At 45.0% G+C, this 15,000-nt stretch overlaps 1 protein-coding gene across 1 annotated transcript in view; it reads right to left on the bottom strand.

Moving 5' to 3' along the window:
• LOC143282270 (uncharacterized) overlaps positions 1-15,000 on the bottom strand; it is a 64,897-nt gene that overhangs the window by 6,090 nt on the left and 43,807 nt on the right. Inside the window, exons 19-30 of the mRNA XM_076587870.1 lie at positions 14,636-14,862; positions 13,295-13,472; positions 12,494-12,691; positions 10,742-11,838; positions 8,362-8,469; positions 8,191-8,307; positions 5,994-6,079; positions 5,248-5,353; positions 4,059-4,212; positions 3,078-3,242; positions 1,508-1,637; positions 220-465 (exon numbers count right to left, since the gene is read on the bottom strand). Of these exons, the coding sequence (XP_076443985.1) occupies positions 220-465; positions 1,508-1,637; positions 3,078-3,242; positions 4,059-4,212; positions 5,248-5,353; positions 5,994-6,079; positions 8,191-8,307; positions 8,362-8,469; positions 10,742-11,838; positions 12,494-12,691; positions 13,295-13,472; positions 14,636-14,862 (2,812 nt within the window). The remainder of the gene's footprint in view (positions 1-219; positions 466-1,507; positions 1,638-3,077; positions 3,243-4,058; positions 4,213-5,247; positions 5,354-5,993; positions 6,080-8,190; positions 8,308-8,361; positions 8,470-10,741; positions 11,839-12,493; positions 12,692-13,294; positions 13,473-14,635; positions 14,863-15,000) is intronic.

A 15,000-nucleotide genomic window follows, 5' to 3' on the forward strand; every position in this document is an offset into this window, starting at 1 on the left:
AACAACAACAATAATAATAATAATAATAATAATAATAATAATAATAATAATAATAATAATAATAATAATAATAATAATAATAATGATGATGATGATGATAATAATAATGAAAATAAATAGTATTTATATAGCACTGAATCTTGTACAGAGACAAATCAAAGATATTTCACACCAGTCAGTCACACACATACATACATACAAATGAACAGGTGTCCTGACCTTGTTGAAGAAGAAGCGTACAGAGCCAGCGATCTTCCCCCTGTTCGCACTGAATGTAGTGAACGGCTTCCGTGGGTTCCGTGGTGTACTTCCCCAACACGTTGTCGTCCATCAGAGCGGACCCCCTGAACAGCGAGAAGCAGCCAGGACAGCACAGAACACAGCCAAACACGTGCTCCGAGGCCTTCTGGAGCCAGTGGCCGATGGCGTATTCGAACTGCTGGTACCACACCATGGGTCCGCTTCCTGTTGGGTGGATAGGTACGGTTGGTTGGTGAGTATGGGTGGGTGAATGGGTGATTATTTTGTATTTAGGGGGTGGGGTGGTTGTGTGGGGCAGGGTGGTTGGGGAGGGAGGGGTGGGGTTCGGGGAGGGGGAGGCTAGGGGGATGGGGGGGGTCAGGTCTTTAGTTTTCAACCCAAAAGGGTGGCTTTTAAAAGTAGGAGGAAAGCGGGGTGAATGAATGGATGGTTAAGTGAACAACAACAATGGAGAGATGAACAAGAACGTGCAGCAGCAGCAGAAGAAGAAGAAGAACTAGCCCAAAAGAAGAAGAACTACCACTGCCACCACTACTACTACTACTTCTACAACAACAACAACCGCAACAACCCCAACAATAAGAAGAGGAAGAAGAACAATTACGAGTAGAAGAAGAACAAGGACGCGAACAAGAACAAGAACGAGAGGCAAACACAGAGGAACTTTAACAAGAACAACAAAAACAAGAAAAGCAATGTGAGTACAGCAGAGAAAATAAGAACAACAGCAGAAACAACAACAACAACAACACCTTCTACTACTACTGCTACTGCTGCTGGAAGAAGAAGAACAACAACAACAACAACAACAACAGAAGACAGACGAGGAGCAACAACAAGAACAACAACGACAACAATAAAAGAACAAAATAAGGAACATGAACAAAAAGAAGAAGAACAACAACAGAAGAAGAACAACAACAACAATAACAACAACAAAAGAAGAAGAAGAAGAAGAACAACAACAACAACAACGACGACGACGACGACGACGACAACAATAAAAGAACAAGATCAAGAACATGAACAAGAAGAAGAAGAAGAACAACAACAACAACAACAACAGAACAAGAAGAAGAACAACAACAACAACAACAACAACAACAACAACAACAACAACAACAACAACAACAACAACAACAACAACAACAACAACAACAACAGAACAAGAAGAAGAACAACAACAACAACACGAAAGAAAAATAAGAATAAATGAAGACGAAGCAAGAAGACGGCCGCCACAGACCTTTGGGGTGGATTCTCCCACAGACGGCGGCCACCTCTTTGCTCTTCTTCATCCTGTCCAACAGAAGGTGCACGGACTCGGGCCGGAAGTCCACGTCCCCGTCCAGAGTCATGATGAAGGTGTTGTGCGCCTAGACAACACGTCACGAGCGGGAAACACATTCTTTAAATGTTTTCACCGCCTGTCAATTCAGGTAGCTTGAAAAGACCCCTCTTCTTCTTCTTCTTCTTCTTCGTTCGTGGACTGCAACTCCCAGGTTTACTCGTATGTTCACGAATGGGCTTTTACGCGTATGGCCGTTTTTACCCCGCCATGTAGGCAGCCATACTCCGTTTTCGCGGGGTGGGGGGTGTATCCTGCGTATGTTCTTGTCTCCGTGACCCACCGAGTGCTGATATGAATTACAGGATCTTTAACGTGCATAACTGATTTTCTGCTTGCGTATACATGCGAAGAGGGTTCAGGCACTATCAAGTCTGCACAGCACATATGTTGACCTTGGAGATCGGAAAAATCTACACCTTTCCCCCACCAGGCGCCGTTACCGAGATTCGAACCCCGGATCCCCAAACTGAAAGTCCAACGCTTTAACCATTCGGCTACTGCGCCCGCCCGTCAGTTAGAATCAACCCAGGCAGAGCAGACCACCATCCCCACACTCCCATTGATTCCGTAACGTTATAGTGGAGGAGAGGAAAGGGAGGGGGGCGGGCGGGGGCCGGGGGGGCGGGGGCAGTAAAGCCTTGTCTAGAACCAACCGCTACACCTTTTTCAATAACTTGATTAAAGCCATATCGTAATCACTATGGGGTTTTGTTGTTATTGTGCATCGTTCTGTGTATCATCATCGACATAATCGCATCATCGTCATCCCGTCATAGCCTTTCAGTACCTGGTGACGCCCATGCTTACGCGGTTCTCACTATAAAAAGATTTAATGATAATAACCGAAGAACCTCCACGAAAATCAAACGAAAGTTTGTCTGCAAACTCTTCCTATTATCATCATCATCATTAGCAGAAGTAGTAGTAGTGGTATTATAATTATGATTCATCATCATCATCATCATCATTATTATTATTATTATCATTATTGATATTATTATTATTATTATTATTATTATTATTATTACTGTTGTTGTTGTTGTTATTATTATTATCATTGGTGGTGGTGGTGGTGGTGGTGTTACTGTTATCATTATCATTATTATCAGCATTATCCTCAGCATTATTATTAGTGTGATGATGATGTTTGTTTTCATTACCATCACCATTATCACCATCATCATCATCATCACTATCATCACCATTATCACCATTATCATCATCATCACTATCATCACCATTATCACCATTATCATCATCATCACTATCATCACCATTATCACCATTATCATCATCATCACTATCATCACCATTATCACCATTATCACCATCATCATCATCACTATCATCACCATTATCATCATCATCATCATCATCACCATCATCACCATTATCACCATTATCATCATCATCATCATCATCATCATCATCATCATCAAAAACCATCACAGCGCGCTGCACTCACCTTTCTGACGACCTCAGGCGGCATGTCGTTGAGCAGGGAGGAGTTCTTCCGGACCCTGTGTGCCTTCCCCGGCGTCCTTCCCACACCACCACCCCTCACTAGGTCCTCCGCTGTCCCGTACTCCGACATCAGCCGAAACCCAAGCAAGTAGTACAGGTACAGGATCTGCAACATTGTATCGTGTTGTGATATTCACCTCCGCTACTAACTTCACCAACAACAACAATGATGATGATGATGTGATTTTGTTGATGATGATGATGAATAATGACCATGAGGTGATAATGAAAACAACGATGACGATGACGACGACGATGGTAATGATGACAATATCATTATCAACAATACTGTTTATTTAGTCATTTGTTTTGAGCAGAAGCAGAACCAGCAGAAGCAGCAGCAACAGCAGCATCAGTAGTAGTGGTGGTAGTAGTAGTAGTTGTTGTTGTTCTAGTATTAGTAGTTGTTGTTGTTGTTTTGTATTGTATTTCTCTTTTTATCGCAACGGATTTCTCTGTGTGAAATTCGGGCTGCTATTCCCAGGGAGAGCGCGTCGCTACACTACAGCGCCACCCATTTTTTTTTTTTTTGTATTTTTTCCTGCATGCAGTTTTATTTGTTTTTCCTATCGAAGTGAATTTTTCTACAGAATTTTGCCAGGAACAACCCTTTTATTGCCGTGGGTTCTTTTACGTGCGCTAAGTGCATGCTGCACACGGGACCTCGGATTATCGTCTCATCCGAATGACTAGCGTCCAGACCACCACTTAAGGTCTAGTGGAGGGGGATAAAATATCGGCGGCTGAGCCATGATTCGAACCAATACGCTCAGATTCTCTCGCTTCCTATGCGGACGCGTTACCTCTAGGCCATCACTCCACTAATAGTAGTAGTAGTAGTAGTAGTAGTTATCATCATGATCACTTCAACAGTTTTATCAACATCATCATCATTGCAATGTAACTGGAGTAACAGGCTCACCTGGGACCATCTTTTTCTGGGGCGGATGAGGGTTTTGTCTTTCAGGTGGACGTACATGCGGGTACCCCCGGGTAGTTTCCACAGGAGGCGACCACCGTAAGGGGTGGGGGTCTTGGTGGGTGGCTTCAGGACACTCGTCAGCTTGTTCACTGATCTGCATGATACATGTGTTGGGGTTCAAGTCTACTCTGTGTGTGTGTGGAAGGGGGGTGGGGGTGAGGGAAGGTGGGGAGGAGGTGATACAGGTGGTCGGTAGGAGGAGTGAGGTGGGCGGGGTGGTGATGGGGGAGGAGATGTGTGGATGGGTTGGCTGCTGTGTATTGGCTGCACGCGTGTGTGTGTGTGTGTGTGTGTGCGTGCGTGTGTGTCTGTATGTGTGTGTGTGTGTGCGCGCGCGTGTGTGTGTGTGTGTGTGTGTGTGTGTGTGTGTGTGTGTGTGTGTGTGTGTGTGTGTGTGTGTGTGTGTGTGTGTGTGTGTGTGTGTGTGTGCGTGCGTACGCGTGTGGTGTGTGTGTGTGTGCGCGCGCGTGCGTGTGTGTGTGTGTGCGTGTGTGTGTGTGTGTGTGTGTGTGCCTTTTGATTCTTCATCCTCCAGAGCAAGGCAAGGCAAGGCAAGGCAAGGCAAAGGCAAGGCAAAGGCAAGGCAAGGCAAAGGCAAGGCAAGGCAAGGCGAGGGTAGGGCAAGGCAAGGCAAGAAGTTATTTCATGTACCCCCTAGGGGCGTGGAAATATTATACATTGACGTCTTTAACTCTCCCCATAAAACCAAAATGAGTGATCTCAAAAAGTACCCCCCCCCCCCCCCAAAAAAAAAGAAAAAAAAAGAAAGAAAATCAACAACAAATGAGACAACAAAAGGCCCTCATAAACAATCAGTCAATTACACATTAACCATCACTTTCCATCACAATAGAAAAAAATCCTTATCAATGTACAAAGTTTCATTGGAAAGAGATGCGAATATTGAAAAAAAGAAAACCCGTAGATTTTAATTACATACTCGCAATCTCTCCTCCTTAACTTTGTCTGAAGTATGGCATTTAACAACGCGCACACACAGCTTCTGATCCTTAGGAAAATTTTCGAGCGTATACCCCCGATGCCGGGACGGAGAATTTCTTCTCTTGTATGCTATGCACTTAAGGAATAACACTTCAAAATAATAAAATGAGGGAAACCGCAGTCTTACCTGGACGCGTGATGGAGTGTCTCCACAAACTGTGTGACCCAGGAATTCACCACACGTTGTCCTGATGTTTCCTCCCTGCGGAAGGCGTCGTCAAAAATGATGTGGACTGAAACCAGCCGACAAATAGACATAATGAGAAGAATTACTACCACGACTACTACTACTACTACTACTACTACTACTACTCAGCCGCCGATATTTTCTCCCCCTCCACTAGACCCTGAGTGGTGGTCTGGACGCTAGTCATTCGAGTGAGACGATAAACCGAGGTCCCGTGTGCAGGATGCACTTAGCGCACGTAAAAGAACCCACGGCAACAAAAACTGCAACAACAAAAAGAGGAGGAAGAACAAGAAGAACAGTAACAAGAAACGGAGAAGAACAAGAGCCAGAACTTTTTTTAATTTTCAAAAAGGATGACCATTATTCTAACGCTCACTGCAAATCCCAGTTAGGTGCTTTATTTTGATGATCTTTTGGTGTCAGAAATAACGATGATAACGAAATCCGACAATGCCAGAACAAAAAAGGGATGCGAGAACACAGTGGCCACACACACACACACACACACACACACACACACACACACACACACACACACAGAGGCAGACATGACAAGAGAGAAACACAGCCAGACGGAGAGACAGACAGACAGACAGACAAAAGGATAGAAACACAGAGAAACACAGATCTTATACAGACACAGATGGAGATGGACAGAAAGAGCGGTAACATCAGGGCCTCACTTTCGGGGTTGTATAGGTCACTGTATTCCTCCCGTATCTTAAAATTCTCCACCGCCTTCTTCCTCGAGAATGCGTCGAGATCAATTCTGCAATCCAGCCATTAATTCAGACATCAGAATGAGTCCATATCAATTCTGCAATCCAAACATAACTGTACACAACAATGTGTCCATATCAATTCTGCAATCCTGCGATCGTCAGACATCAGAAAGCGTACAAATTGATTTTGCTATCCAGGCATAATCATACACCAGAATGCATCCGTATCAATTTTGCAAATTATGCCTTGACAAGGATATCATTTCAGATCAGAACAAGCACTTCAAACCCGAACTTGGACTTCATACCTGCCTGAAGACTGTACGCATGTCTAAAGATGTGATACCTAACGTAGGACTTCATACCTAAACAAGAACTTCATACCTCACTGATGACTTCATACCTGACTAAAAATGGCATACCTGAACAGGGTCTTCATACATAAACGAAAAACTTTATACATGACCGATGATATCATTATAATAGAATACAATTCAACACAATACAATAATCTTTATTAACCGTATAGGAAATGATGCCATCCCATAACACCTGTTAATACCTGTACAAAGACTTTACACCTGAACAAAGTCTTCCTATATGGACAAGGACTTCACACCTGGTTAAGGACTTCACACATAATGACCAGGTCCTAAACAAATTCAACAAGGGCGTTAAACTTTCAAAGGGGACTTAAGAAGATATGAATTATGACGGCGTACCTTTAAATGGACATCAACAATGACGTCACACATGAACAACTACATCAACAATGACGTTATACCCGAACAACTACATCAACAATGACGTTATTCCTGAACTAGGACATCAATAATGACACCGCACTAGAAGTGAGGACATCAACAAGGACTTCCTATCTGAACAAGGACATCCTGCCTGAGCAAGGACTTCAACAGGGAATGTCATACCTCAATAGGGGCATCAACAAGGACGTCATACTTGAACAAGTACATCAAATAATGACACAATAGCAGAGATAGGACATCAACAATCACATCATACGTGACCAAAGATATTAAGGATGACGTCATACCTGTACAATGACATCAACAATGACTTCATACCAGAAAATGGACATCAAAAAAGGACGTCATACCTGAATAAGGGATAGAAGATGGATATGACAGACAACAAGGACACAACAACAACAACAAAACGCAAATTAAAAAAATCAACGTAATACCTAAAAATGGTCATCAATGAGGTCCTGCCATACCTGAGCAAGGTCAATTTCCATTGCAGTTTCAGTTTCTCAAGGAGGCGTCACTGCGTTCGGAAAAATCCATACACGCTACACCACATCTGCTTGGCAGATGCCTGACCAGCAGCATAACCCAACGCGCTTAGTCAGGCCTTGAGTGCATGCATATACATTTGTGTATCTATCAGAGTGGATTGCTTCTTCAGATTTTTTTTTTCTTTTTCTTTTTTTTTCTGCCCCACTGATCATCAGCACCGTTTCAGTGGCATTACTCCCACGCCGCTCATTTAGATTCCCCCATACACGGCCACGCCCGGGTTCGTCCGTCGCAGTTCCAGCGTCGGCAGTCCACAGGGAGCCATCGATGTTAGGTCGCCAGGAGGCCACACACCAGAGGAGACCCTGCACTGCTGCTGAGTCACTTCGGTGGTGTTCAGTGGTGCCTGTTCTGATTTAATGAACTTAAGACACCACCTACTAAGCCCCCTACTAACGACAATAATGGCTTAGTCGCGGAGCCAGACTGAGTGAGCGTCCCTCCCAGAGTGGAGACCGCCACCACGTCCCTCAAACAACAGCCCCCCATGAATCTGCCGACACTGACAACATTGACAGGACTCACCCCAAGCACGGAAGTGGAGGGGTATCGAAACTGAGGTCACCATGAGAGCAGGGCATTAAAGGCCACAGACTCTGAGACTGTTCCAGATGACAAACACTCCCGTTGCCAAGAGTTCTTTTTCAGTGCGGCAAGTGCATGCTGCACACGGGACTTCGGTTTATAGTCTCGTCCGAACGAAAAGACGCTCGGTTCGATTTTTCAGTCAAACTCGGGAGAAAGGGCACGAAAGCGGGATTCGAACCCAGACCCTTCACAGACTCTATATTAGCAGACAAGCGTCTTAACCATTCTGCCACCTTCCAAGGTCATCGTACCTGAACAAGGACTTCAGGGCCTGCAGCATCTCCTGCCGAGTCTCGTGCCACATGGTGGCACACAGGTACACGGTGGGTACCTCCCCTCCCTCATGACTCTCCTCCTCCTCCTTCTCCCCCTCCTCCTCCTCTCTCCTCTCTCCTTCTCCGCTGCTGTCCCTCCCGTCCCACTTTCGGTAGTGTCTTTTCCACTGCGCGTTTTCCTTCCGGTCCTGTCGTCTGCTGCACTGGAGGCCCACGTCAAGAAAGACTGGGTCTCGATGCGGGAAGGTGAATAGTCTGTGTATAAATCGTATCATGTAAATAATATATGAAATCAATGATTGTGTTAAAGAATCGATCGATGAATCTATCAAACCGTGAGAAAGACTGTGTACAGGATGGTGAACAATGTGTGGTAAAAAAAAAATAATGGTCAGGTGAACAGTCTGTGTAATTCATTCTTTCGGTCAATGAATCGATCGACGAATCTATCAATCCGTGAGAAAGACTGGGCATGCGAAGGTCAACAGTCAGTGTTAAAAAGATGATAGTAATCAGGTGAATAATCTGTGTATATAACAAAATGTATAAATAATTCATTCAGTAAATGAATCGATCGATGAATCGATCAATCCGTGAGAAAGACTGGGTTTGGGAAGGAGTACAGTTTGTGTTAGAAAACAACGGGTGAATAGTCTGTATATATGCATATGTATATGTATATGTATGTATGTATATATATATATATATATATATATATATATATATATATATATATATATATATATATATATATAATCATTCAGTCAGTCAATGAATCGATCGATGAATCAATCAATTCGTGAGAAAGACTTGGTGCAGGATGGTAAGCAGTCTGTGTTAAAAAGAAATAATAATTAGGTGAATAGTCTGTGTATACAAAAAAATAAAAAGTAATTAATTCAGTCAGTGAATTGATCGATGAATCGATCAGTTCGTGAGAAAGTGGGTTTGGGAAGGTGAACAGTTTGTGTTAAAAAAATAATAAGATTCAGGTGACTAGTCTGCGTATATAAAAGATACAAATCGTTCATTCATTCAATGAATCGATTGATAAATCAATCAAACCGTGAAAGAAAAGGATGCAGGATGGTGAAGTCTGTGTTAAAAGAATATTATAATAACCATTCAATCAATGAATCGATAGACAAATCAATCAATCCATGAGAAAAACTAAGTGTATAAAAGAATATTATAATAACCATCCAATCAATGAATCGATCAACAAATCAATCAATCCATGAGAAAAACTAAGTGTGAGGAGTTCAACATTCTGTGTAAAAAAAAAATACGATAATCATTCAGTCAATGAATCTATCGATAAATCAGTCAATCCGTAAGAAAGACTGGGCATCCGAAGATAAACAGTCCGTGTACAAAATAATGATTATCATTCAATCAATGAATCTATCGAAAAATCAATAAGTCTGTGAGTACATTGCTTTTACCATTATTTCGTCTTTTTTACCAACATGATTCCGATAAGAATAAAAACAAAGATTGAATGTGGAGTAGTGACTGACCGTAAAACAAAACAAAACATGTATGTGAAACTGAAAAAGAAATGTGAAACGAAAAACAAACAGAGAAAGAAAAGTAATAAGAGAGAGAAAGAGAGAGGTGGGGGGGGGGGAGAGAGAAAGAAGGGGGGAAGAAGAAGTAGAAGAAGGACTTACCTAAACAAGAATGTCATACCTCACTAATGACTTCATACCCAGCTAAAGATGTCATACATGAACAGGGTCTTCATACCTTCATACACTCCCCACCTGTCAATCATGGCAACCCTCCCCACCTGTCAATTATTTATTTATTTATGTACGCTTATAGTTGACTTTATCAAGTTTTTGCGCCTTATACATATTATTAGTAGTGGTAGTAGTAATGTTTTTTATGTATTTATCTATTATTTATTCATCCTTTTTTTCTTCTTTTTTTTCCTCAAGGCCTGACAAAGCGCGTTGGGTTACGCTGCTGGTCAGGCATCTGCTTGGCAGATGTGGTGTAGCGTATATGGATTTGTCCGAACGCAGTGACGCCTCCTTGAGCTACTGAAACTGAAACTGAAACTCCCCACCTGTCAATTATGGCAACCCTCCCCACCTGTCAATCATGGTCACCCTCCCCCACCTGTCAATCATGGTCACCCTCCCACCATCTGTCAATCATGGCCACCCTCCCCACCTGTCAATCATGGCCACCCTCCCCACCTGTCAATCATGGCCACCCTCCCCACATCCTCCCCACCTGTCAATCATGGTCATCCTCCCCACTGTTAATCATGACCACCCTTCCCACTTCTCAATCATGGCCACCCTCCTCTACACCTGTCAATCATGGCCACCCACCACACCTTGCAATCATGGCCGCCCTTCCCACCTTGCAATCATGGTCGCCCTTCTCACCTGTCAATCATGGGCACCCTCCTCCACACCTGTCAGTCATTACCACCCTTCCCACCTGTCAATCATGGCCATCTTCCCACCTGTCAATCATGGCCACACCTGTCAGTCATTACCATCACCCCCACCTGTCAATCTTGGCCAGTCGCTCCACCTCCGGGAACCAGACGTGGGTGTTGATGACGAGTACAGACAGCCACACCGCCGCCCCGACCACCAGCAGGAAGAGCACCCGCGGATCCGTGACGTCAGCCTTGAACGTCAGCCTCTCCGTGACGTCATACCACGGGACCGGACCGGCTGGGGTGCAGAGACAGGAGAGCAGCAGGCAGGCCGGAAGGACCAGCACGAGAGGCGCGGCAAAAGCCACGCGCTGCATGTAAAGGCGGCACGCGAGGGAGGCGAGGAAGGGCGTGACCACGCTGGAGAAGAGCTGCAGGTACATCAGCCCGTACACTTTCACGTGACTCGTCAACACCTCCACGTCCCCAAGCCCCGCGCGCAAGGACCCCAAGAGGACCCCCAGCTGCTGGATCACGTCCACGTCGTCGTCCTCTTTCTCAGCCATGGTGAAGAAGAGCACAAGGAGCACCACCATCTGTGCGGGCCCCGTGCAGACGAAGCTCGTCTGGCGGACCAGCCTCATCTCCATTCTGAGGGCGAACCAGTTCCTCCACGACGTGTACCGCTTGGCGTTGGCGTCTCCGGGGTTCTCCCGGGATCTTCCGTGGGCGTAGTTCTCCCACCAGCTGAGTGAGGACGCCAGCGAGGCCAGCAACACGGCCCACAAGGCGGGCTGACGCAGAGGAACAGGGGACTGGGAGACGGCGGAAACGATGCTGTCACCGAACTGCAGAACCGCCACCGCCCCGACCTGAACCACCGCGGCTACTGCAAGCCCCAGCACATGGACGTAGTGTGTGACAACCCTCAATCCCCTGCTGGACCTTAGCGCGGAGTTCTGGTGAGACTGCGCGTTAGGCTTTTTGTCTTCTTCCTCTTCCACCTTGGCGTCACTTTGCCGTGAGGGGCTTCTTCTTTCTCGATCTCGATGGGGCGTGGTCACTGTCAGGGGCTGTGACGTCAGTTTCAGGACGGCGGGCACCTGGCAGACAGCGCTGCCCAGGATGAGGGCGGTGAGGACGTCGGGCAGGTCCGTGTTGGGCAGCACCCGGAACAGGAACACGCTGCGCCCTGCCACCCCTACACAGTCCACTGCAGTCACCTGAACATGAACATGACGATGGATTGCGTTAAGGAACTCTGTGTGAAGGTTACTGTTGTCGAAGATGATGTGGACACTTATATAGCGCTTATCCTCGGTCGGAGACCAAGCTCTAAGCGCTTTATAAAATTGGGGTCATTTTGCACAACAGGATGCCTAACCTGGGTAGACCGACTAACGGCTGCCACTGGGCGCTCATCATTCGTTTCCTGTGTCATTCAATCAGATTTCAGGCACGCACTGGTAAGAGTCAAAGTGCTACTATTATAGGACTTAAAAGAATAGCAAGATAACAACAGTAGTAGCGGTAGTAGTAGTAGTTGTTGTTGTTGTAGTAGTACTGTTGTTGTTCTTGTTCTTGTTTTTGTCGTCGTAGTAATAGTCGTCGTCGTTGTAGTAGTAGTATTGGTGGTAGTGGTGGTTGTGGTGGTGGTCTTGGTAGTAATACTAGCAAAATAACAGTAATAACTGTTACTGATTTAGTTCTTCAGACCTTTGGACTAACAGTTGATCGGTTGGTTGGGGTTGAATAGTTGAGTATTTGCTGGCGTGACTTCAAATCATCATTATTAAATAGTGAGAGTGCCAAATAAATAAATAAATTAAGAAAAGAAAAACAATAAAACTATCGTTCACGAATCATAAAACTGCTCACCAAGACTAGGAACCGGAAAGAGGGCCAGTCCCTCCGTCCGAACATAACCCGGAAGACGCAGGTTAGCCACGTAATCAACAGGGGCAACAACTGACACAGCATCAACTGAGTGGCAGCCAATCCTTGTCTTATCCCCCTTCTGGCCTCTGGATTTCTGTCCCGTCCAGTCAGAAGCCAAAGGTCGGAGTCCGGAATGTTCTGGGGAGTCAAACATATTACGAAACTGTATTGGTTCCCTTTGCAAGTCAGTCTATGCAATCTTCTTCTTCTTCTTCTTCTTCTCCTCTCTCCTCCTCCTCCTCTCTCTTCTTCTTCTTCTTCTTGGTCTTCCTCACTTGCGTCTACTTTCAGGTGTCCACTACAGGATTATACCGGTGATTTCACATCGCTCCTCTCTTCGCATGACGTGCCAAATCCTTTTGCCACAGCATTCACGTGATGATCGTCTCCATCTTCATGTTCTTTTGATCACACACCACTAGGCTATCACTCCACTACATGGAGGCAACAACAACAACAAAGTCAGACAAGACAAGACAAAATCTTTATCAGCGAGGGTAATAGATAAGCAAGTAACATGCTTTTTTACATCCAGCCCTCGCTCTAAAGAGAGAACAAATCTAAAGAAGCGAAAATGAGTAAAAGGAAGAAGAAAAATCAAAACACAATCAAAATACATCCGCATTTCCCGATTATCAAACCATTCACAGCCATTCCACCGAAAGCAAACATACATAAGAAAATAGCATAACAAATTGAGAAAATAAACAAACAACAAAAATCTTGCCTGACCCAACTCACCTGGAAGCTCGTAGAGCTGAGCCAGAGGAGAGCCATCCTGCCAACCACTCCTCCGCCCAGGATGAGGGCGAAAAGAAGGACGTACAGGACCCCCCTCACCCCCCGTCGTGCTCTCATCTCCACCTCCCCACAGCCCTCCTCCGCCTCCCTCTCCGTCACCCGGAAGACGTTGTAGGCCCTGAACAGAAACACGTCCTTAGATGAAAGAAGGGATTAAATCAAAGCTGCAAGGTCCCACCCGGAAGACGTTGTAGGCCCTGAACAGAAACACATCCATAAATAGAGGAAGAGATTAATTAAAGCTGTAAGGTCCTACCCGGAAGACGTTGTAGGCCCTGAACAGAAACACGTCCATAAATAACGGAAGAGACAAAAGCTGTAAGGTCCTACCTAGAAGACACTGTAGGCCCTGAACAGAAACACATCCATAAATAGAGGAAGGGATTAATTAAAGCTGTAAGGTCTTACCCGGAAGACATTGTAGGCCCTGAACAGAATCACATCCGTAAATAATGGATGGGATTAATTAAAGCTGTAAGGTCCTACCTAGAAGACGCTGTAGGCCCTGAACAGAAACACGTCCTTAAATAAAGGAAGGGATTAATTAAAGTTGCAAAGTCCTACCCGGAAGACGTTGTAGGCCCTGAACAGAAACACGTCCTTAAATAATGGAAGGGATTAATTAAAGCTGCAAGGTCCTACCCGGAAGATGTAGGCCCTGAACAGACACACGTCCATAAATAACGGAAGGGACTAACGCTGTAAGGTCCTACCCGGAAGATGTTGTAGGCCCTGAACAGAAGCATGTCCTTAAATAACGGAAGAGACAAAAGCTGTAAAGTCCAACACAGAAGACGTTGTAGACCCTGAACAGAAACACATCTATACATTAATTAAAGCTGTAAGGCTCCATAGCTTTTTACCGGCCATCGGGGCAGTAAATTCATCAGAATTACCTACCGTATCTAGCACTCGGCATTGGGAGGCGGGGTCCAATCTTATTTGCAATCTTCCCCTCTCCTCGCCAATCACTCTTGAAACACATCATTCAAAAACAACTAATGACAAAATGACTCCTTTCACCAGATCGTTTTGCTCGAAGTTTATTCGAACATTGGTGGCCATTAGAGATCTGATTATCTTTTTCCTTGACACTCAAACCAATGCTGACGTTAACAAATATATAATGTAGCTTTTAAGAAATCAGTACAATGAATTTAGAAATGAAGCTAAAAACTCTCTCTCTCTCTCTCTCTCTCTATATATATATATATATATATATAGAGAGAGAGAGAGAGAGAGAGAGAGAGAGAGAGAAAACAAAGAAACAAAGAAACTAACGGCGTAGTTTTCCTGCCCTCTTTCCTCTTCTTCTTCTGCCCTGTCCCCTTCCCTCCATCCTCATCCATTGTGATGCAGACGTCCTGATGCTCTTTCTTGGCGTCGGCGCCAGTCCTTCGGATGCGACCGGAACCGAAACCGGATTCGGAACTGCTGTCGTTGGCGGAAATGGAAACAGGTTCTGTCGCCGCAATGGAAACGTCGTCTTCGTCACAATCTCTCTTGACCTCTTCGCAGTCGTTGTCACCGATCTGAAAGCCTTGCCTTTGCTGTTGTTGTTGTTGTTGTTGTTGTTGTTGTCTTTCTTGTTCCTCTCTTTCTTTCAGCTGAAACGGGATGTAGGACCGTGGTCGGTTTGTAGATAC

Source organism: Babylonia areolata, chromosome 5 (assembly GCF_041734735.1).
Source record: "Babylonia areolata isolate BAREFJ2019XMU chromosome 5, ASM4173473v1, whole genome shotgun sequence".
In the NCBI taxonomy this organism is placed as follows: Eukaryota; Metazoa; Mollusca; class Gastropoda; order Neogastropoda; family Buccinidae; genus Babylonia; species Babylonia areolata.